This window comes from Scyliorhinus torazame, chromosome 7, assembly GCF_047496885.1.
Source record: "Scyliorhinus torazame isolate Kashiwa2021f chromosome 7, sScyTor2.1, whole genome shotgun sequence".
Taxonomy (NCBI): Eukaryota; Metazoa; Chordata; class Chondrichthyes; order Carcharhiniformes; family Scyliorhinidae; genus Scyliorhinus; species Scyliorhinus torazame.
Window position 1 is genome coordinate 42,013,865 of NC_092713.1, and position 23,103 is coordinate 42,036,967.

The window sequence follows — 23,103 nt, forward strand, 5'->3', positions numbered from 1 at the left end:
TTTATAGCCACCGTCAGAAAACTAACACCCTCCCCCCTCCTCTGCCTTCTATCAATACAACACCCCAATGGCCCACTCTGCCCCCCCCTTCCCACACCTCAACCGAAATGAAAACAAAAAGCTTAAACCGTCCCCCGCACAGTATGGACTGCCGATAACCCGCATCCTTCCACTCCCATTACCTAATTATATAGCTAGCATGGTGGCCCCCACACAGAGTAATAAACATAAAACATAAACGGTCACCTCCACCTCCTTTAGCTCCGCGCCCTGCGCCTTCACCACTTCATCCATTTTTGCCAAGGTCGCTCGAAAAGTGAACATCGTCCCCTCAATTGCTCTTTCATGGTCCTCAGAGACCTCTCGCTGTAACTTCTTAAGTTTACCTGCCAAGATGTCAGGCGGGGCATCAAACTGAACAAATTCCACCCAAATCTCCTCCAAAAACCGGGTGAAAAGGGCTTAAATAAAAGCTCTCTGGCGGGAGCCACCACGTGTGCGGCTGCTCTCTACATGTCGACACCAGAATCCCTTGATGGATTATACTGAAATTGGAAGTGTGTTTTGTACTGTAGTCTAGGATAATACTCAGTGGATCATTGTAACCTAACACACCACAGAGTGAACTGATATAATTGCATCAGCGGTACGTGTCACAGACTGTCCAATGTCTCCATTGAAGCAAATTAGATAGAGAATGGCTGAACTGACCCATTGTCTTTTCAATGGGCGATTTAGGTTAAAATTAATCCTTCCATTCTATGCTAGAGAGGCTGCTTAATAACTAGGCTCAGACTGATAGTCAAGTGTCTAGGCAAACCCCTGAGCGCTTACCTGAGAGCAAGACCTCTGAAACTGAGCTTAATTTGGCATTCACTAATTACTTACCAAGCTGCAGCTTCAGCCATTTCTGTAGTGGGTACAGAGTGCAATCACAGACCCAAGAATTTTCTTGCAGTCGAACCTCATGTATTCCTTCGAATTTCTCCAACAACTGGATGGACACTATGCTCAGCTTGTTATTGGCTAGGTCCAATGTTGACAATGCCTGCATATCACTGAGGGACTGAGGTGCCAAGTCCTTTATTCTGTTGTTGTTCAGAATCAGGGTCTTTAGACTTAAAAGACCCTTGAAGGCCCTTGGATGGAGCACATCAATCTCGCAGTTACTCAGATCCAATACCTTCAGCATCTTCAGGCTTGCAAAGATCCCTGGGCTTAGAGTTGGGATGTGGTTATTCGAAAGATTGAGGAAGACCAGATTCCTGAGTGCCTGCAGTCTCCTACTGTTTCTGAGATCAGTTGCATCCACTGAGTTGTACGATAAATCCAAAATTGTTAAATTTGTTGGAAGATCTTTTGGCACGCTCGTAAGATTCCTCCCAGAGCAAATTGCGGACTCCTGAGAAATACATTCAAAATCTCAATTTTTATTACAGCATTTCCACAATTGAAATTCAAGTTTTAAAATATGTCAAGATTGACTTTAGAGTCATTTATATTGAGCAGAAATAATCTACCTGATGCTCTAAAACCATTAAGATAATTTTTCAGCACTTGTCAGAGAGTTAAACCACCACGTTGAAGTCAATTCACAGGAAGATGGTGGCATAGTGGTATTTTAACTGGACGAGCAATCCAGAGACCCTGGGTAATTCTCGAGCGAACCGGGTTCAAATCCCACCACAGCAGATGGTGGAATTTGAATTCCATAAAAAGCTGAAGTAAAATAAATGTCTAATGATGGTCATAAATCGATTGTTGTGAAAACCCATCTGGTTCACTCATGATCTTTAAGGAAGGAAATTTGCTGTCTTTACCTGGTCTGACCTACATGTGACTCCAGATCCATAGCAATGTTAGATTTATAATCATCTAGATAGGAATAATATGATCAGGGATAGTCAGCATGGCTTTGTGAAGGGTAGGTCATGCCTCACAAACCTTATTGAGTTCTTTGAGAAGGTGACTGAACAGGTAGACGAGGGTAGAGCAGTTGATGTGGTGTATATGGATTTCAGCAAAGCGTTTGATAAGGTTCCCCACGGTAGGCTATTGCAAAAAATACGGAGGCTGGGGATTGAGGGTGATTTAGAGATGTGGATCAGAAATTGGCTAGCTGAAAGAAGACAGAGGGTGGTGGTTGATGGGAAATGTTCAGAATGGAGTACAGTCACAAGTGGAGTACCACAAGGATCTGTTCTGGGGCCGTTGCTGTTTGTCATTTTTATCAATGACCTAGAGGAAGGCGCAGAAGGGTGGGTGAGTAAATTTGCAGACGATACTAAAGTCGGTGGTGTTGTCGATAGTGTGGAAGGATGTAGCAGGTTACAGAGGGATATAGATAGGCTGCAGAGCTGGGCTGAGAGGTGGCAAATGGAGTTTAATGTAGAGAAGTGTGAGGTGATTCACTTTGGAAGGAATAACAGGAATGCGGAATATTTGGCTAATGGTAAAGTTCTTGAAAGTGTGGATGAGCAGAGGGATCTAGGTGTCCATGTACATAGATCCCTGAAAGTTGCCACCCAGGTTGATAGGGTTGTGAAGAAGGCCTATGGAGTGTTGGCCTTTATTGGTAGAGGGATTGAGTTCCGGAGTCGGGAGGTCATGTTGCAGCTGTACAGAACTCTGGTACTGCCGCATTTGGAGTATTGCGTACAGTTCTGGTCACCGCATTATAGGAAGGACGTGGAGGCTTTGGAGCGGGTGCAGAGGAGATTTACCAGGATGTTGCCTGGTATGGAGGGAAAATCTTATGAGGAAAGGCTGATGGACTTGAGGTTGTTTTCGTTGGAGAGAAGAAGGTTAAGAGGAGACGTAATAGATGCATACAAAATGATCAGGGGGTTGGATAGGGTGGACAGTGAGAGCCTTCTCCCGCGGATGGATATGGCTGGCACGAGGGGACATAACTTTAAACTGAGGGGTAATAGATATAGGACAGAGGTCAGAGGTAGGTTCTTTACGCAAAGAGTAGTGAGGCCGTGGAATGCCCTACCTGCTACAGTAGTGAACTCGCCAACATTGAGGGCATTTAAAAGTTTATTGGATAAACATATGGATGATAATGGCATAGTGTAGGTTAGATGGCTTTTGTTTCGGTGCAACATCGTGGGCCGAAGGGCCTGTACTGTGCTGTATTGTTCTATGTTCTATGTTCTAATGTTAAATGGCTTATAACTTTGAAAGTCTTTGCTCTTGACTCCGTGGCAGTACATTATAGTGCCTGATCTTGCCGATTTGGGTGCTAGAGGTTGAGGTTGTGACCAGATCGTCACTTGCCGGGATGTGCACATCAAAGGTAATCCACTTTCTTCATGAAAGGCCCAATTAGGAAATGACAAGGGAAACAATTTGCATGATCTTCCAATCTGGACCTTGGGCTGGAGACCTGAGTGCCCCTGCCTGGCAGCGACCACCATGACAGAAGTTTCTGAACAAGCAAAATTTGAGTTTGTAAATTGTTGAGAGGGATTCAATCATTGACCTAGGTGCCTTTGCCATTGGTTAGTGATGCTCAGCACACTTATTTCAATCAACTGGATGACCACTTTTAACAACGTCAAATCATAGTGGTAAAGTTGGAGATAGGAAATTGTTTACTTTTAAAACCACTTCCAATTGGTGGTGTTCCCACGTGTCTGTCACCCTTGTCCTTCTAGATGGCAGTGGTAAACGGGTCTGGGAGGTGCTGTCTGTTGTGTTATGTACTCTGGGATAACACAGGCTGCAACTCAATGCAGCTTTGACCAAAAGATACTCCAGGCTTTTAAGTAAGTTCAATGTGATTTATTGAACCATTAGCACAGTTCTCTACGAGTTCGACTCTCCTGCTAATCTTGCTATAGTAACAGTCTAACTAACCAGTCTGCTCGAAGCCACGTGGTGGATGTGATGCTTCTGATCTGCCCCTGTCCTACTCTCTAAGTGTCACCAGTGGAAAGAGACAGAGCATGTATGCTTTTCCTTATATATGGGTTGCCCCCTTGTGGTACTGTCACCTCTGGGTGTCTTGACTGCCCATTTGTCATGTCCTATTCTATGCGTTCATTAGCTGTATGTCTGCATGTCATGACGTCTCTGGTGCTCCCTCTAGTGTTTACTTAGTCGTAGTGTATTTACATTAACCCCTTGTGTATTTACAGTGATGCATCTCACCACACTGTCAGTGGAGCCTTTGTGAGTTCCTCCAGTGCAACATGTGGATGGTACACACGACTGTGTGTCAGTAGTGGAAGGAAGGAATGTTGTGGATGGGGTTGCAATCAAGCGGGCTCCTTTGTCCTGGATGTTGTCAGGCTTCTTGAGTGTTGTTAGAGCAGCACTCACCTAGGAAAGGCATTTGTGCCTTGTAGATTGTGGACAGGTTTTGGGGAGTCAGGAGGTGAGTTATGCCTCATCGGATTCCTAACCTCTGACCTGCTCTTGTAGCCATAGTATTTATATGGCCAGTCCTGTTAAATTTATGGTCAATGGTAACCCTCAGGATGTTGATTGTGGGGGATTCAGCAATGATAATGCCATTGAATGTCAAAAAGTGATGGTTAGATTCTCTCATGTTGGAGATGGTCATTGTCTGGCACATCTGTGGCACGAATATTACTTGCCAGTTGCATTTGGACATGGACAGTTTCAGTGTCTGAGAAGTCGCAAACATCCCCACTTTTGACCTTTATGATGGAAGGAATGTCATTGATGAAGCAGTTGAAGATGGTTGGCCCTTAGACATAGATACCTGGCTTGTGCTCTATATTCACACTTGTCCATGATGATTTAAATCTGCATCACAGAGCACTTTCCCACTCTCCTCTGAATTCCTTCCTCAATATTTAACACTCAACCCTAACCACTCCTTCCATATATTCTTTCCTACCCAAATTCACAGCCATGCCACCCTAACCTTGCCACCTCCCATAGACACTTTATTCTGATTTCTATCACAGACAGGTCTCCCTCTAAACACATGATTGTATCTATCACCAGCAGCATTTCCCTATCCCATGTCCTTACAAGTCTGCTCTGGGCATTATAAGGGCTCCTTTATTTCATATGGGTCAGACTATGCACTCTTGCTTTGCGTTCTCTGCTCCTGCCCAGCTCCCAGCTCAGGAGAGCCCAGATGAAGCACATTGCTAGCTGAGCATAGAATCGCAAATCCTCTCCATCGCAGATAGAGTTTAAGGGGAAGTAAAGCTGTGTAGTGCAGAAAGGAAGACCAACAACTTCCACTTCTATACCTCTACCTGTACCTAATCCCATGTGCTGCTGAAATCCTCATCCATGCCATCGTTTTGGTGTGGCATTAAACCGAGGCCCTGTCTGATCTCTCAGGAGAATGTAAAAGATTCCTTGGGCAGCATTTTACTGTTCCCCCACCGGTAGATTTGTAGGTGAGGGAGTCCATATATTTGGCTGGTGTCCTTCCCGCTGTCTACCTGCCCACCCCCAACCTGGCAGCAATTTTAGAGGGGGTGGTGAGGCCTAGGATAGCAGGACTGCCTTCACTCCAATTGAGGGCGTAGGTCCTCAAGTGGTCAATGAATGGACATGTAGGCCACTCCCTGCTGGCTACAATTTTTAGGCCAATGGTAGGAGGCCGTAGGGAGTGGGTGAAGCCTGGCAGTTTAGCCTGCTCGCACATTGGGTGGGAAGGCAGGGTGTGCCTCCCTCATTTATCCCCTTTCCTAATCTGGGCATACCACCAGGGTCTTTGTTTGTCATGGATACCTCCTACCCTGTCATCCCCCCAGCATCTCTTTGCATGGTCCCACTGCGAGACCCCTGGACTTAACTGTATCCTGGGCTCCCAGCACTTTGTTCCGTGAGACTCAATGAAGTCCTAGATGTGGCCATAGCTTTCAGTGGCTCTGCTGGGATTAAAGAGCTGCTTGGCCAATCTGATTGGCGACAGCTCTCTGAGGCGTGCCTTCCCCTCCAAATGTGGGCAGAAGGCCTACCTCCAGCCAAATAGCATCCCACACACAGAGTGTTAAATGGCTGCCGGGCAGCCTAGGAGTGGGGTGTGTCACCCGCTGACTTTTCCAGTGGTGGAGTGGGGCTGGAAACCTCGCCGTCTGAATGGTTTTGCCCCATGAATGTATTCGAGAAAGGTAGAAGCTTGCCAGATTGTGATCAATCTGCGAGTTTGGACCTCGCAGGTTCTGTTAATACCGTCTCATTAAGCAGCCATCACTTCCTGACAACCCCACTATATCTATTTAAAGGAATCATCATTCAATTTACAGATGAGGTCAATTGCCCCTTTTGCTGGCCGGTCCTCTTGCATTGCAGTATGACCTGGAGATGGAGCAGGGACAGCAGCGAGGGGAAGCTGTGCAGACTGGGAGAAGGAGGAACGCTCTCAATAGAAGGCCCTCACCAGGTGCCTTTACAGGAGTACTTCTCCCTCCACCTCTGTCAGGAGCAGTGCCTGAGGAGGCTACGATTCACAAGGAGGTGACCATTAAACAGTGCCGCCTATCGTAATTAGACCTGCGGCTACACAGCAGAGGAAAGATGGCATTGCCAGTGGCTATCGAGATCAATCTTTGGTTCAATTTGGCCCTGCATATCAATGGGGAGAGATACTGGAGCTACAAGGGCAGCTAAACATGCAGTTGGTACGTGACGGTGCCCATGAGATCCGATTTGTGAATGCCAGCTATCCTGGCAGCAGTCACAACACTTTCATCCTGTGACAGTCAACAATAACTACTATGTTGGGACATCACCATAAAATACCAGAGGCTGACTGCTGGGTAACAAGGGTACACCTGGTTCATGACTCTCCTCTACCACAAAGCCACGCAAAGCCAATGGGCGGGATTCTCCATCCTGCCTACCTGCCTTCAGGTGCGGCGCTCCTCTGCCGGCAGCGGGAAACTCCATCCCGGCAGGCGGCCAATGGGGTTTCCTATTATGGCCACCACATGCCATAATAGGAAATGTGGCGAGACGGAGGCTCCCGACGACAGAGAATCCAGCCCAATGTGTCTGAAATGAGAACTATGCAGCCACTAGGAGCATGGTGGAGGTAAGCCACCAGCGCTCTATACAACAGTCCCACTGCCTGGACCACTGAGAGGGAGCCCTCTAATACTTACCAGTGGCTCCTAGTTCCTGGTGGTCTGCTGTGTCTTCCACAACTTTATGCTCATGAAGGTGCCACCTTCAAAGTGTACCCCGTGAGGGAGAGAAAGAAGAGGAGAATGAAGAAGAGGTGGCATCCGATAGCCTTTGCTCCAGTTGTGCTAAGCATGACTGGATGCTCAATCTTTGCCGCCTCACATCTCTGCTGCTCCAAAATGGCCCACCCTTAGGGCGCAAATCAACGGAAAAAGTGCCACCTTGGGCGCGTTTGATGGGGTGTTCCTCGATGGCTGCATAGAAGAGACCGTGGCCCGTATTTAATGGCACTTAGTGCCGAAAATGGGCCCCCATGAGCTTCTCATCATTACTGCTGTCTCGCTGTACCAACAAGGGGGAGCTGCTTTTAAACGCTCCCTCACCACTCACTCCCAGTCAACACACAAGCATGGCAGCGCGCAGACCTGCTCCTCGCTTTGGCAATGCCGACCTGGCCCGGCTTCTCGACGCTGTGAATGAGTGATGGGCCACCCTGTTCCCCTGAGGAGATTGGAGGACCAGCAGTAGGGTCAGCAATGCCGCCTGGAAGGCGTGGCCAGGAGGACCGCCATCCAATGTCGGAGGAAGACCAACGACCTCCACCGAGCTGCAATGGTAAGTTGCCACCTCTCTTCTGGTGGCCTGCCAACCCGCGCCCCGACACCAGCTTCCTGATTCTCCCCCGCCAATTCTCGGGCGCCCGGGGCATTCCCGCCATGCCGGGGGCAGTTGAAAGCACCCCTCCGGCAATTCTCCGGGCACCAATGGGCCGAGTGGCCGACGAGTTCGGCCGAGTCGCGCCGGCGTGGGTTACTCAGTTCCCACATGGCGGGACCTGCAAACCTGGAAGGTGAGTCTGCGGGGCCCGTCCTATAGGGTGGGGGAATGGGGTGGGGGGGGTGGATCCGACTCCATGGGGGCACCCACGGTGGCCTGGCCCGCGATCGGGGCCTACCGATCGGCGGGCTGGTTCCGTGAGGGCCTATGTTCCTCCGCGCCGGGCCCCTCTGGGGTTCCGCCATATTGCCCAGTGGCCGGCGCGGAGAAGGGAACCCCCGCGTATGCGTGGAAATACGCCGACTGTAGCGCGCGTGCGCGAACTCGCGCCGGCTGGAGCTGCGGGGACCACTCCCGCACCGACCCAGCCCCCTAGGAAAGGGAGCTTTATCGGGGACAGTAGACGGTAGAATGGCTGGCGGAGCCCAGAGGTCTGAGACCTCACCCCCGTGAGGAACGGGCCCTGAGATTGCAGAGTTGCCCGACGAGAGAGCAGTCACCAACAGCAAGGTTGGCCTGCGCCACAGAGGTGAGGATCCACTGTCCCTTCACCCAGATGAACTGTCTGGAGTGAGTTATTCATGTCACTGGTCACATGTCCACTGTCTCACACGATCTCCACCTGATGAGGCCGGGCCATCCCCTGCCATCCAAGAGGCCACCTCCGAGAACAGTTGCGTGCAGACCACGATTGAGGCGCCATAGGTATCAACTCCGCCTTCTACCAGCACAGAGACACACACCTCGGTGGGCAACATTAGTCAACAGGCTTCTGCGGCACAGTCTGGTGAAGCACCACACAGATGTTGATTCACATCAGGTGGAGGCGGAAACATCCAAGTCGGAGGTCTGCTGGATCCCAGGTCCCAGTCACATGTCGAGCCTCTGGACAAGATTCTCCCAGAGCGGATGCAGATGATAGGCCAGAGCCTTGACATTAAGGAGGGGATACCAGGTTTCATTCCAGGGAATGCATAGCCAATTGAAGGAGACCCAAAGACTTTGGTTGCAGGAGATGGTGTCGACAATGCGTGGCACTGAGCCCGACACTGTTAGGCTGGCGACCGCAGTGTAAAACCTGGAGCACAACCTCTACTTCTTGAATAGTCGTGCCCAAGACATTGCTCCTTCTGTGACGACCATGGGGGGCTGAGTGCCTCGGCATCATGTCCCTGTCGCTGTGGGGCGTGTTCTAGGTGCAGGTGGGCATTGCCGAGGCACTGCCGAACATGCCCACTTACAGAGGACCATCGCTGAGGACATTGACACTATGGTGCAGACAATGGGGAGCCACCAGACCCAGCAGAGCCAAACATCCCAGGGCCCTCTTGAGCTCACTCCAGCTGCTCCTCTGTCCCATGGAATCGGGTGTCAGCTGCCAGGGTGTCAGGCTGGCAGTGCTAATGTGCCCAGGTTGGCAGTGTCAAGGGCCAGGCTTGGGGCGGGGGGGGGGGGGGGGGGGGGGGGGGGGGGGGGGCCTTGCCAGGTAGAAAGGGTGCCTGGGGCCCAGGGTTGGGGGAGATGAGGGGGATGTCAAAAGAGTGGGTGGGGCCTGAGAGGGGTTGGGGGAAGATCGGGGCAGCCTTCCAAAATGGCACCCCAATCTGCAAGGAGCCTTTCCTGCTGCGAGCTTTGCAGGAAATCCCTGAAAGTGTGGCCTCATAGGGGAGAAACTCCCCGAGACCAAAAAGAACGGTAAAGTGCCGCTGGATAGCGGGATGTTTCTCGGTCTGCAGCCACTGAGAAACAACCTGCTGAACTCGCTGTTCAGTGGACTTTAACTTGAGGATTCAGGCCCAGTCTGTCCAACCTCTCCTCTAGTATAGCCCCTTTATCCCAGGTGTCAGTCAAGTGAACCTTCTCTGAACTGCTTATAATGCAACTATTTTCTTTCTTAAAGGAGACCAAAGTATACACAGCAGTCTAGATTAAGTCCCTTTCTGAATCCTGTGGAGCAGAGCCCATCTTCAACCTTGCTCTCTGGTGAGCTGACACATGAGCCTCCCTTTCCCCCTCGCCAACTCATGATTCAACACGTGCAGATGCCGACTCTATCCTACTCTGTATTAGGTGCAGTGCTAATATGTTTACTGGAGGTTGCAAATGTTGGATCAAGTGACAGTTCTTCTTCATCAGAGGGTGGTTGATACTCTCAGCCTTCATGGTGACTTTTGGCTGGTTGACCAATGATTGGGCTGAGAGAAGGGGTTGGCAGGGGGGGTGGAAAGTGCAAGGCCATTGTCAAAGCACCTGCAGCGTACAGGATAGTATGACGGGGGTGATGTGGAATTTGAGAAGGTCCAAAAGGCCATCACGATCATCATCACAAATATTTTCAGCGATGCCGAACACAATGATTTCAGTCACAGCCAGCCCCATGATGTGGAGCATCATCTGCTCCAAAGGACTCAGCAGACACTGGTGTGATCCTCCCCCACTGGTTCTCAGCTACTCTTTGTAGTTATTTACCACCTTCTATAGCAAGAGACGGGGAGAAATGTCAGTGAGTATGTTGCAATGTGCTTGCTGCAAATGTGCCTGCCATAGCTAAATAGCTGGAGACATTGGAAGCAACGAGCGATGGGTGTGATGCTGGCAATATTAGCAAGTGTGTGAGGGTAGGCTGGAGTAGCTGAATGTTATGCATGTGACCTGACTGCTGATGGTGAGTGAAGGGGCTGCAGTGCAGTGCAACGAGCATTGTGAGAGGTTGTAGTGTGGTCGTTGCAGATGCCTTTGAAGATTCATTCACCGACCTTGATCCCCTTGTGAGGTCATTTGACTTTTTCTGGAACTGCAGCCAGGTCCTTGGAGCCAGACCCTGAGAATTGGCCTCCATTGTCTTTTTCCCTTCACAGGATATGCCTGGAGGGCCTTTTGGCCTTCTGTGGAAACAAAGCCTCACTCCTACTTTCAACCTTCAAAGGTCTTCAGCACTGCATCCAAAAGAACCGGGGAGCCCCTTTCTCTGATCTGCAGTTCCATTATCAGCCTACCTCCTTCAAACATAGGCTTCCTGATGCTGCTCTTGTTGCACCTGTTGCAGTTTGGCTACATTTCCCTTTTAAAAGGGGCACATGGCCTTTAACAATTGCAAGCTAGCTGTATATCATGTTAGTGACACACTGCTGGAGCCCCGTTCAACAAACCAGTCAGTGGCTCATTTTACGCTGGACTATCCATTCCAACAGTGTTAAGTTTGCACGTTGCCTGCTTTAGTGGGACAGATTATGGGGTAATCGTGCATCATGATCTCTGTGTCTGATATCAGACCGAATCCAATCTTTTCCTCAATATCTCTTTATTTGGTTCAGTTGACGACTTTGTTTTCTAATTATGTTTCTGAGACATATTTCTACATCGAAGGCACAACAATTGTTTTGTTTGTAAATGCTCAGAAGGGAAATTAAGGGATATGGGGAATTCGGAGGGCCAGTCAATGGGCTGAATTTTCCCAGCCATTGGTGACGGGCTTGGAGGTGGGAGCACTGGCAGAATTGCAGGCGAAAGCCATATTCCCCGCAGCAGTACGGTGGTGATTCGGTTGCTTGCTGAGTAGCCAATTAAGACACATAAGTGGCCAATGAAGTCCTATTTTCTGCCGCTGCATGCATTTTGTGTAATAAACTAACCACTGAAGCTTGGTAGCCTCCCATTGGGTTCCAGGTGGGGATGTTTTCATTCATTCATGGCGCACAGAGCGAACACTGTTGTGGCAATGGTGCCATGAGTGCTTCACCACCAGCCCCATGATTGCCAGGGCCTGGCTGCCAGACACCCGCTTCCCCGAAATGACCTGAACTTTCGTTAAAGGTGCCCACCACTGAGACACCAGCTGCAGTATCAACAAGGGCCACCATTAGCAGTGATTGGACCAGCAGCACTGACGGCCCCAGCGTTGGCCTGTTAATGAGCTGCTGCTGACAAGATGCCAGGTCCCACTGCCTGGCAATACGAGGTCACGTCCCGATTTCAGCCACAGCAGAGGGTCTTGTCATTATGCAGCAAATCTCAGCCTAGTTACTGTCACCCAGCACCTGGGCAACTCATGAACGACATCAATAAGGGCCTGAGAGTGAGACACTTCATCCTTACTGTTGCTGAATGGTGTAGGTGTAAGAAAACAAAAAATGCCCTTCAGCTCATCATGTCTGTGCCGGTCAAAAACATCCACCTAACCATTCTAATCCCATTTTCCAACACTTGGCCCATTGCCTTGTCTGCCTTGGAGCCGCAAGTGCACATCTGAATACTTCTTAAATGTAATGAGGGTCTCTGCCTCCACCATCCTTTCAGGTAGGGAGTTCCAAACTCCCAGCATCCACTAGGTGAAAATATTTTTCCTCACATCCTCTCTAAAGCTCCTGCCCCTTTCAGTAAATTTACGCCCCCTGGTCATTGATCCCTTTGGTTCTCCAGGGAAAAGTTTTTTCCTGTCTACTCTATCTATGCCCCTTATAATTTTATATATCTCAATCATGTCCCCCCCCCCCCGCCCCCCAATCTCCTCTGCTCAAAGGAAAACAATCATAACTAACACTCTCCAGCCCAGGCAATATCCTGGTAAACTTCCTCTGCACTCTTTCCAGTGCTATCACATCCCTCCTATAATGTGAATTCCAGAACTGCACACAATACTCTACCTGTGGCCTAACTAATGTTTTATACAGTTCCAGCATACCCTCCCTGCTCTTAAACTCTATGGCTAATAAAGGCAAGTATACCATATGCATTCTTAACCACTTTATCCACGTGTCCTGCTATTTTAAGGTACCAGTGTACATGTACACCAATGTCCCTCTGCTCCTCGGTGCTTCCCAGGGTCCTGCCGTTTATCATGTATTCCCTTGCCTTGTTTGCCCTGCCCAAGTACATTACCTCACACTTATCTGGATTGAATTCCATTTGCTACTGAACAGCCCAGCTACCCAGCCCGTTTATATCCTCCTGTAATCTTACGCTATCCTACTCACTATTTACCAGCCCACCAATTTTTGTATCATCTGCAAACTTACTGATCAATCCTCTTCCATTCAAGTATAAATCATTTATATAAACCACAAACAGCAAGGACTCCAACACTAATCCCTGTGGGACCCCTCTCTGTCTGTTAATTTCTTCAATTTTATCACAGTCCTTCTCCCTGATTTCTATACCGTTCTTACTAGTGAACACCCACACAAAATATTCATTTAGAACCCTACCTACATCCTCTGGCTCCACATCCTCTGGTTCCTTAATGGACTCTGCAGTTTAAGATTTTCCTTTATTTTACCTGCCAATATCCTTTCATGTCCCCCTTTTGCTCTCCTAATTTTCTTTTTAAGTTCCCTTTTGCACACTCGATACTCTGCCATAAGTCTCCCTTTTTCTCTTTATTCACTGCTGTATATCTCTCAAGATCCAGGGTTCACGGGATTTGTTGGTCCCACTCTTTTTCTTTATTGGAACATGTTGGTCTTGTACTTTCCCTATTTCCTTCTTGAATGCATCCCACTGTTCTGTCGCAGATTTGCCTAAAAGTGTCCGCTCCCAGTCCACTCTGGCCAAATTGCATCTGATTTTATGAAAATTGACCTTCCTCAAGTTTGGAACTTTGATTTCAGGCCCATTGTTGTCCTTTTTCCTAACAAGCTTGAATCTAACTGAGTTATCGTCACTGTCTGCAAAATATTCCCCCACTGAATCTTCAACCACTTTCCTGGCCTCGTTACATAGAATTAAGTCCAGGACCACCCCATCTCTTGTAGGACCTTCTATGTCCTGACTTAAAAAGTTCTCCTATATGCATTTTAAGAATTCTACTCCCTCTAAACCTTTTATACTATGACCACCCCAGTTAATGTCGGGGAAGTTCCACCACCATCACTGCACTATTACTTTTACAGTTTTCTGAAATTTGACTACATATCTGCTTTTCTATTTCTCTCAGATTGTTAGGGGGCCTACAGAACAGCCCCAGCAATGTGATTGCGCCTTTTTTGGTTTTTAAGTTCTACCCATATGGCTTAATTTGAAAAGCCTTCTTATTGCTGTAATTGATTCCCTCATAAAAATTGCGACACCCCCTCCTCTTTTACCTCCTCCCCTGACTCACCTGATGATCCTATATCCTGGAATATTGAGATGCCAATCCTGCCCCTCTCTCAACCATGTCTCAATGACAGCAATGGCATTAAACCCCCATGTTTTAATTTGGACCCTCAACTCGCCTGCTGTTTGTCAGATCCATTACATTAAAATAAATACCATCAATCTTGCCAAACGCCCTTGTGACTTAACTTGTTGGCCGATAACTTCTATGCCTTCTTGACTCACATGCTGTCTCTTCTAATTTTGGCTGTGCATCTCTCCCTGCTGAACCTTCTCTCAGGGTCCCACCCTCTGCCAAGGGGGAGAAAATAATAAAAAGACTATGAGTAAAGCAATTATTTACCTCAACATTGCATGTAAGGTATACCATAACTAAGATGAGTAAAACCATGGGCGGGATTCTCCGAGCCTCCGCGCCAAAATTGCGCTTGGCGCGGGGACAGAGAATGGGCATCAGACCCGAGATCGGGTCCGACGCCGCTCAGGCGATTCTCTGATTCCCGGAGAATCAGCGGCAATCGGGCGCACGCAGGCGACATGGCGTCGGTCGGGGGCCATTGAAAGAGGTTCCCACGGCGACTCTCCAAGTGCAGCTGGCCGAGTTCCCGCCGGCGTGGCTCTCTCATGGTTCCATCCGGCAGGCACCCGGCGTGGCAGCTGCGGACTCAGTCCGCGGTCGCCCTGGTTGGGGCGGGGGGATTAACCAGGGGGAGCCTCCAGGTTGGCCAGACTATCGATCGGAGGCCACCGATCGCGGGCGGGCGCGATCTGGGGGGGGGGTCCTATACTCTTGTTGTGGGTCCTTGGTGTGGGTCGGCCATGTCACACGGGGCGGCCGACACAGGCCACCGCCGTGCGCATGTGCGGACCCCCGACCGGTAAGTCTTGAGTAATTTGCGCGTGTTTATGCGTGGGGGTGGGGACATAGCCTCATTATTGGAGAATCCCGCCCATGTATCTATAATCCTGGTCTTGTGTCTGATTATTGATGGTAAATTGTGAGAATCCAAAATCAATAATTTCAGAAATAAAGTTAGAATTCAACTGTACTCGCCATGTATTTTCAGACTAATCCAAATGGACGGTACAACTTCTACATGCATTGGCCATTAGTGTTAAAGCCATATAAACAGACAGAAACTTCCAATGTCACTTACCTCGTTGTGGATTTCACAAGGACCCATTGTACGTATAACAGCCTGCATGCATCCCGTGGAGAATAGCACCAGGCCAACATACTGCCACACAATTACTGTCATGATCCGTCACAGAGACTTTTCTATAAATTAATATTTATAAAGATTGTTTTAAAATCCATGTATCCATAATGATCAATAAAAAGTATGAGCATCAATAGCAATGTAATTACTTGATTATCAACGGTAAAATGTGACGTTAATAATTTTATAAATTAGGTTAGAATTCAATTGGTGCAAAAATGTCAGTATTCATGATGGTTACACATATGTCAGTATTATCTCACTAACATTCTTCCTCTGAGTGTTACACATGTTATGATAATCAGGATACTAACAACATAAGTAATCTATTCATAGAACAAATGTTGACAATCCAACAATCAGAGGGTCCAGAATAAAGTGGAAATTTGTCATAACTAAAATTATGATGCAGCTTGGCCAATAACAATCCTCTCATCTGATGACTAAAATTCTCAATTAAAATGGATATTGAAGTAAAGCAATATTAATGATGGTTTGATCTGACTATTACATACAATGTTGCAGCAATGACATGTCAACCAAAGGTGTAATTGCTAACACACTTGTGTCTGAGTTACAAGGTTCCGCATTTAAGTCCCTCTCCAGGGCCTGAGTATAAGAGTCAAGGCTGACACTCCAGCAGTGCAGTACTGAGGGAACACTATATTATTAGAGGCATTGGTAACTAGTCAGGGAATCAAGGGTTATGGGGGTACACTCATAGACTCATAGCCTCCCCACCTGGAGGGCGATCGAACCCCACCCGCAAGCAGTCTGCTCGCACCCCACTCTGCACCACATGCCAACACCCATGTCAGTGGACTCGTATCCCAGAGACCCAGGGTAATGCTCTGGGGACATGCGTTCGAATCCCACCAGGACAGTTGGTGGAATTTGAATTCAATAAAAATCTGGGATGAAAGGCCTAAGGGTGACCATGAAACCATTGTTGATGGTCATAAAAGCCCATCTTGGTTCACTAATGTCATTCAGGGAAAGATATCTGTCATCCTTACCTGGTCTGATCTCACTCGATGGGCAATAAATGCTGGCCTAGCCAGTGATGCCCACATCATATGAATGAATAATTTTTTTTTAACACTTAATTGGTTGTAAAACGCTATTTAATGCCAAAGGGAGTATCTAGAACTATTTAAAAATAAAGGGCTGGATTTTCCGATTGTCTATGTCCCCACGCCGGCGTGGGAACGGTGGCGTTTTACACCGATTCCCCGTTTTGCTGGAGGCTAGCAAGATGGCAGCATGGAGCCCGGATATGCCCTGGAGAATTGCTGGGTCCGTGGCCGCAGATGTGCACGGCGGCGGACTGCTGCAGTCGCACCGTGCAACATGGTGGTGGCCGCTTGCGGACCGGGCCCGCAAAGTAGTCTTCTCATTCGGCAGGCTCGCTCGCCCCGGACTGCCTCACCACAGTGCCCCCAGGCCCGAATAATGTCCCCACTACCCGTGGATTGGCCCTGCCCTGACTGTGGCGGCGCTGGACTGAGTCCGCAGCCGCCATGCCGAGTTCCTGATGGGTGAGACCACACATGTATCACACAGTCTGGAACTTGGCCGGTTAGGAGCGGAACATCACAGGGCGGGCCGCAGGCAATATCCTGAGGTCATTGATACGTGGCGCGGCATACGCCTAGAGTATGCCGCTTTGGAGGGGCGGAGCTTCATGGGGCGGGCCTCAGGCAATATTCTGAGGTCATTGATACGTGGCGCGGCGTACTCCTAGAGTATGCCGCTTTGGAGGGGCGGAGCATCACGAAAGTGGCGGCGCCCCCAATTTGGTCAGGAACTTGGACTCTCCAGCCGTTCGATGAATGCAATTTTGGCGTCAACGACTGGAGAATCCAGCCCAAGGGGTAGCCCATTTAAAATGAAGATGAGGTAAATTATTTTAACTCAGAGGATTGCGAGTCTTTGGAACTCTCTTCCTCAAAGGGTGATGGAAGTAGAGTCTTTGAATATTTCTAATAATAATAATAACAATCTTTATTATTGTCACAAGTAGGCTTACATTAATACTGCAATGAAGTTACTATGAAAATCTCCTAGTCACCACGCTCCGGCGCCTGTTCGGGTACACGGGGGGAGAATTCAGAATGTCCGATTCACCTAACAAGCACATCTTTTGGGACTTGTGGGAGGAAACCGGAGCACCCGGAGGAAACGCATGCAGACACGGGGAGAACATGCAGACTCCGCACAGGCAGTGACCTAAGCCGAGAATTGAACCCAGGTCCTTGGTGCTGTGAAGCAACAGTGCTAGCCACTCTGCCACCGTGTTGCTGAGGTGGATAGATTCTTGGTCAGCAAGGGGGTGATAGGTTAACGGGGACAGGTCGGATGCAGATTTTAGGATCCTATCAGTTCATCCATGACCTTATTAAATGGCGGAGCAGGCTCGAGGGGTTGAGTGGCCTATTCCTGTTCCTTGTTTGGATGTCTTGCTTTCATCTAATATTAGAAGGCGTGTATTTCCCAGTATTAGAAAAATGGGCCTCTAAAGGGCTAAACTTCCTTTCCTGTCTGTTCTTTAGAAAATAAAGAGTGTTTGGCCGCGGTCACAAGGTGATGGACTCATTGTTTAAACACAGTTCTGATGAGGGAAGCAGCCAAATGAGCTCTTAAATGTTATTCCAATGCTCTGTAGGTTAGACCTTACATCGCCTGGAGGGCAGAGCCAGAAATGTCAATGTTCCAACAGTAAATAGATTGAGGCATGGCTTTTCTCATGGAGGGGGGAGGGGAGGAGAGATGCAACCATTGTTCTGCAAAAACAATGTGGAATATAAATTTGGCACTTCCACCTATTTCATACTTTGGAGAGCAAGACATTATTATAAACACCACGCTAAAATTAGGAGCTGTTTGTGGCATCTAAAACCGCCATCAATTTGCAGTTCCAGATTGTTAACCATTGAGTGTCCTTGAGTCCCGTGCTAGGAGTCATTTGTGGTAATCTCAGGTTGTCAGATATTTCCTTCTTGTTTATTCGTTCATGGGATGTGGGCATCGCTGGCTGGGCCAGCATTTATTACCCATGCCTGAGGGCATTTAAGAATCAACCACATTGCTGTGCGTCTGGAGTCACATGTAGGCCAAACCAGGGAAGGATGGCAGATTACCTTCCCAAAAGGACATTTGTGAACCAGATGGGTTTTTACGACAATGGACAATGGTTTCATGGTCATCGTTAGACTTTTAATTCCAGATATTTATTGAATTAAAATTTCACCATCTGCCATGACGAGATTTGACCCGAGGTCCCCAGGGCATGATTCTGGGCCTTTGGATTATAGTCCAGAGACAATACCCTTTTGCCGCTGCCTCCTGCAATGCTTGCAGCCGCCGAGGTCACTGTGGCCCTTAACATTCAGGCAACATCTCTCAGTTTGCCACATCTGGAACATCATCGAGTCTCTGCGCCCCAAGAGGAACATTTACATCAGCTACTCAATGGGTACAACAGAGCAGGGTGAGGGAGCATTGCACTTCACCCACAATGCATACTTGCACAGAAAGCAAAGTACCATCGGCTATATCGCCTTGTCATGCAAGCACCTCATCATCACCCTAGGTCTTTCTGAATAGGATAATGGGCGTGTTGCCAGCCATTTAGGGGGTCAGTCTGGCTCCTGGCAAATGGGAGCTCAGAATCCCCAATGTTAGGGTTCCAAAGCCCTGGGGGAAACCTCGTCCCAAATGCACAACTGCAAGATGGGCCCTGTACCACCAATCTCTAAAGATCCAGTCACCAAGTTCCAGGTGAGGTACTTTTGACTTACCTCTGCAGAGGCTGAGCTTTTGGAAGCTCGCTGTTGGATAGAAAGGGGGAAACGCCTCAAGAGGGAGGCAGAGGAAGAGGCCTCTCCACAGAAGGCCCGACCAAACAAGGGTTTTTCATGAGCACTTTTTAACCCTAAATCCAGGAGCAATGTCTGAAATGACTTGGTTTCAGCAATACTGATCACTGAACTGTGCTGCCACCTGCACCTGAAGCCTCACAACAGGATGAGACTAGTTCCATCAGTGGCTGCCAAGATCATCACCACCCTCATTTTTAATGCCTCTGGCCCCATCCATCCAGGCAACATTTCCCGTATTCTGTCCATCACAACGTCCAGGAAGTTACGGTGGCCATATACTCCAATGAGGGCAGTTTAGTGTATCTTCCCTGAGAAAGGACAAGTGAGATGAAAGAGCACAAGTCTTCGCCAGGGCAGCAGGCTTCCCAATAGGGCAGAGAGCCTTCGTCTGCAAGCACTTGGCTCTGATATACGAAATGTCTTTCATTCCATACATGTGTAGTTCGTGTCTGAATGCCAAGTCGTCATTACGGTGAATGCCCGCTAACCTGGCAGCAGCCATGATGCATTCATCCCGTCAGCCCTACTCACCATCTTCAGCCTTTCTTTACCCTCCCCCTCCACCCAACATTCTACCATGCAAGCAGAGTGGGCACACAGCAGAGCCACTTGGAACCTCATTGAAACCTCAAATAGTGGATCCACTGCTTTGTCTATTCAAGGGGACTGTATCCCAGGGTGGGTCTCAAAGTTCATGCTGTGCCCTCCACAACCACGCCATTATGAGGGTGCAGTCATTATCAACAGGAAGCCGGGGGCCAGCTTAGTAGGAGAAGGGGCAATAGGAGGAGGTAGACATGGGGCACCCTTGACCACTTTTAACTGGTTGGGCTGTCAGTGAGCGGATGATCAGGTTTCAACTTCAGTGGTTAGCACTGCTGCCTCACAGCGCCGCGGTCCCAGGTTTGATCCTGGCTCTGGGTCACTGTCCATGTTGAGTTTGCACATTCTCCCCGTGTTTGTGTAGGTTTCACCCCCAAACCCAAAAATGTGCAGGGTAGGTTAGCCACGCTAAATTGCCCCTTAATTGGAAAGAATGAATTGGGTACACTAAATTTATTTTAAAAATGTGATATAACTTCCACAGACCAGTATTTCATCCTTTTGAACTGTCCCATTACACTCCACAATTGGCCATCTCACAGCAATAGAAGGCACTAACAAATATATCTCCATTAACACTGGGCTGAGAGGTGGCAAATGGAGTTTAATGTAGAGAAGTGTGAGGTGATTCACTTTGGAAGGAATAACAGGAATGCGGAATATTTGGCTAATGGTAAAGTTCTTGAAAGTGTGGATGAGCAGAGGGATCTAGGTGTCCATGTACATAGATCCCTGAAAGTTGCCACCCAGGTTGATAGGGTTGTGAAGAAGGCCTATGGAGTGTTGGCCTTTATTGGTAGAGGGATTGAGTTCCGGAGTCGGGAGGTCATGTTGCAGCTGTACAGAACTCTGGTACGGCCGCATTTGGAGTATTGCGTACAGTTCTGGTCACCGCATTATAGGAAGGACGTGGAGGCTTTGGAGCGGGTGCAGAGGAGATTTACCAGGATGTTGCCTGGTATGGAGGGAAAATCTTATGAGGAAAGGCTGATGGACTTGAGGTTGTTTTCGTTGGAGAGAAGAAGGTTAAGAGGAGACTTAATAGAGGCATACAAAATGATCAGGGGGTTGGATAGGGTGGACAGTGAGAGCCTTCTCCCGCGGATGGATATGGCTGGCACGAGGGGACATAACTTTAAACTGAGGGGTAATAGATATAGGACAGAGGTCAGAGGTAGGTTCTTTACGCAAAGAGTAGTGAGGCCGTGGAATGCCCTACCTGCTACAGTAGTGAACTCGCCAACATTGAGGGCATTTAAAAGTTTATTGGATAAACATATGGATGATAATGGCATAGTGTAGGTTAGATGGCTTTTGTTTCGGTGCAACATCGTGGGCCGAAGGGCCTGTACTGTGCTGTATTGTTCTATGTTCTATGTTCTATTACATTTCTATCCAACTGCACATCCAATTCTACAAAGCAGAAATGAACTATTCATCCTAAAAATTCACCCTTAGCGCTTTCTTGCAGGTGCCATTGCTGTGCCCATTGACAGTGGCGGGAGCAGAAGATCCCACTGTCGTCCAATGATGGGCTGGCTCCACCCCCACAATCCCCGCTGCCGGGGATTGGAACATCCCGACCGTTAACTCAGTTTCTCTTTCCACTGATGCTACCAGACCTGCTGAGTGCTTCCAGAATTTTCTGAGTTCTCCTTTAAGAGGGTGCTGGTTGCGTTCAATTTGTGGGCTGTATTCTCCTAGGCGCGTATTTCTCGGTGGTGCGATGATTCTCTAACCCCGCCGCTTGTCAATGGGATTTCCCATTGGCGCCATCCCTCGCCGCCAGGAAACCCACGAGCGGGGGATGCACTGCCAGCGCGAACAGAGAATCCCAATGGCCGGGGAATTCCCGCTTGTGTCACTGATTTCCCCTGCTCCTAAACAGGCCCGTAATGTGCAGCAGTACCAATGTGGCGTAGCCCCTGCAATCCTCTGAACAGACTGGTGCGCCCTATCAGCCCATCCAGCTAGGGTTGCCAATTGTAATTGACCCAATGTCTATCAGCTCTTTCGGATCATTAAATATTTCAGGTTGGTAACTCCACATTGACATGGGGAGCACGTGTCATGGTAACCGTCTTTCAAAGTTCTTTTTTGAAGTTTGAAGAGGTAACACTCAAAGGTCATAAATTATTCAAAGCCATAATTAAATTTGCAACAGAGTATGTTGTCACTACAATATTGAATATTCCACATTTCAACACGCAAGTCTGTTTTATAGGTTAATAGGCATTACTTAAATAAATGGAAATTTGTCCAGCTCCTACATTCAGTGTAATCCTGTACAATATTAAAAATGTGCTGAGGAATTAACGATACGCTGACTCTTTTGCTTCACTGCTTGAAGATCCTTCCCTTTTCCCTTTTGATTCCTGTATTCCATGTTCCTGTACTCTACGCTGCCCCACTCCAAATCATTGCCCATTTTGTTTGTGTGCTCTTTTACTCTTTGTGTGTTTTGAAACACTTTGTGTGTTTCTTCCACACTTTTTTAGTTTCCTATTTGAACCTGCGTCTTCCTACAAGATTTCTTACACCTCTGCAGCATAACTCAAACACCAGACCATTGGACCCTGTATTTGTGTGAAGGGGAAATCAGTTTCCTCCTCGCACACTCTACCATTACTTCCAGATTGACGGATCCCTTACAGCTTTAAGGCGAGGGGCGCTGGGAGTGGGGCGCTGGGAGTGGGGGGTGGGGGGGGGAGAGAATTCTCCCCTGACTTTGTCAGGATGTACACCTGAAACCCTTTTATTGAAGCTGACGCAAGTGGATTCTCTTACCTGAGGGATATTTAATTTTTAAAAGGCTGGGTTCTTGTCGTCGCTTTGCCTCTCCAAGTGCAGGAGTGTTTGTAACGTGGGAGTGCCACAGTGCAAAGGTTGCAGCCCACATTTAACCTTCTCCAGGTTACACCCGTTGGCGGTTAACTAACTGATCTCTGCCTGCTCAGTATTGGCTAATCTTTAACCGAACAAGCAAATCAAAGTTTTTCTAGATTTCCTTGCATTCATTGTTGCATTGCAGTGAAGGTAGTAATCATCCCTGGCCTCACACACACGACCACTTTTGTGTTATTGAATACCTAAAAAGACTGGAAAAAAGTAACAATGCTCATTTTGAAACCTAACCAGGCTGAGGGAACTGGAATGATCGTGATAGTATGTGTATATTTGCATGTATACCCGGCGGATCAGTTTCTGGGCTGAACTTGCCATACCAGAAAGACTTCCTGTATAGGTTTACTCGCTCTCACAGGCCACACAAAGCGACAGCAGTCACAAAACACGTTTTGCAGGTGACAGTAAATATGGGTGGATTTTACGTTCTTGCAGGGGAATGCAATTGCCCAATATTTTCCACTGCACCACCTCCAATGTGAGACAAAAAACATTCTGTC

At 48.3% G+C, this 23,103-nt stretch overlaps 1 protein-coding gene across 2 annotated transcripts in view; it reads right to left on the bottom strand.

Moving 5' to 3' along the window:
* The window catches only part of c7h1orf210 (chromosome 7 C1orf210 homolog), a 63,970-nt gene extending 41,390 nt beyond the window's left edge, over window positions 1-22,580 (bottom strand). For both annotated transcript variants that reach the window (XM_072510605.1, XM_072510604.1), the window contains exons 1-3: window positions 22,487-22,580; window positions 15,153-15,274; window positions 889-1,402 (exon numbers count right to left, since the gene is read on the bottom strand). In XM_072510605.1, the coding sequence (XP_072366706.1) occupies window positions 889-1,402; window positions 15,153-15,254 (616 nt within the window). In that variant the 5' untranslated portion in view covers window positions 15,255-15,274; window positions 22,487-22,580. The remainder of the gene's footprint in view (window positions 1-888; window positions 1,403-15,152; window positions 15,275-22,486) is intronic.
* Between the last annotated feature and the right edge of the window lie 523 nt (window positions 22,581-23,103).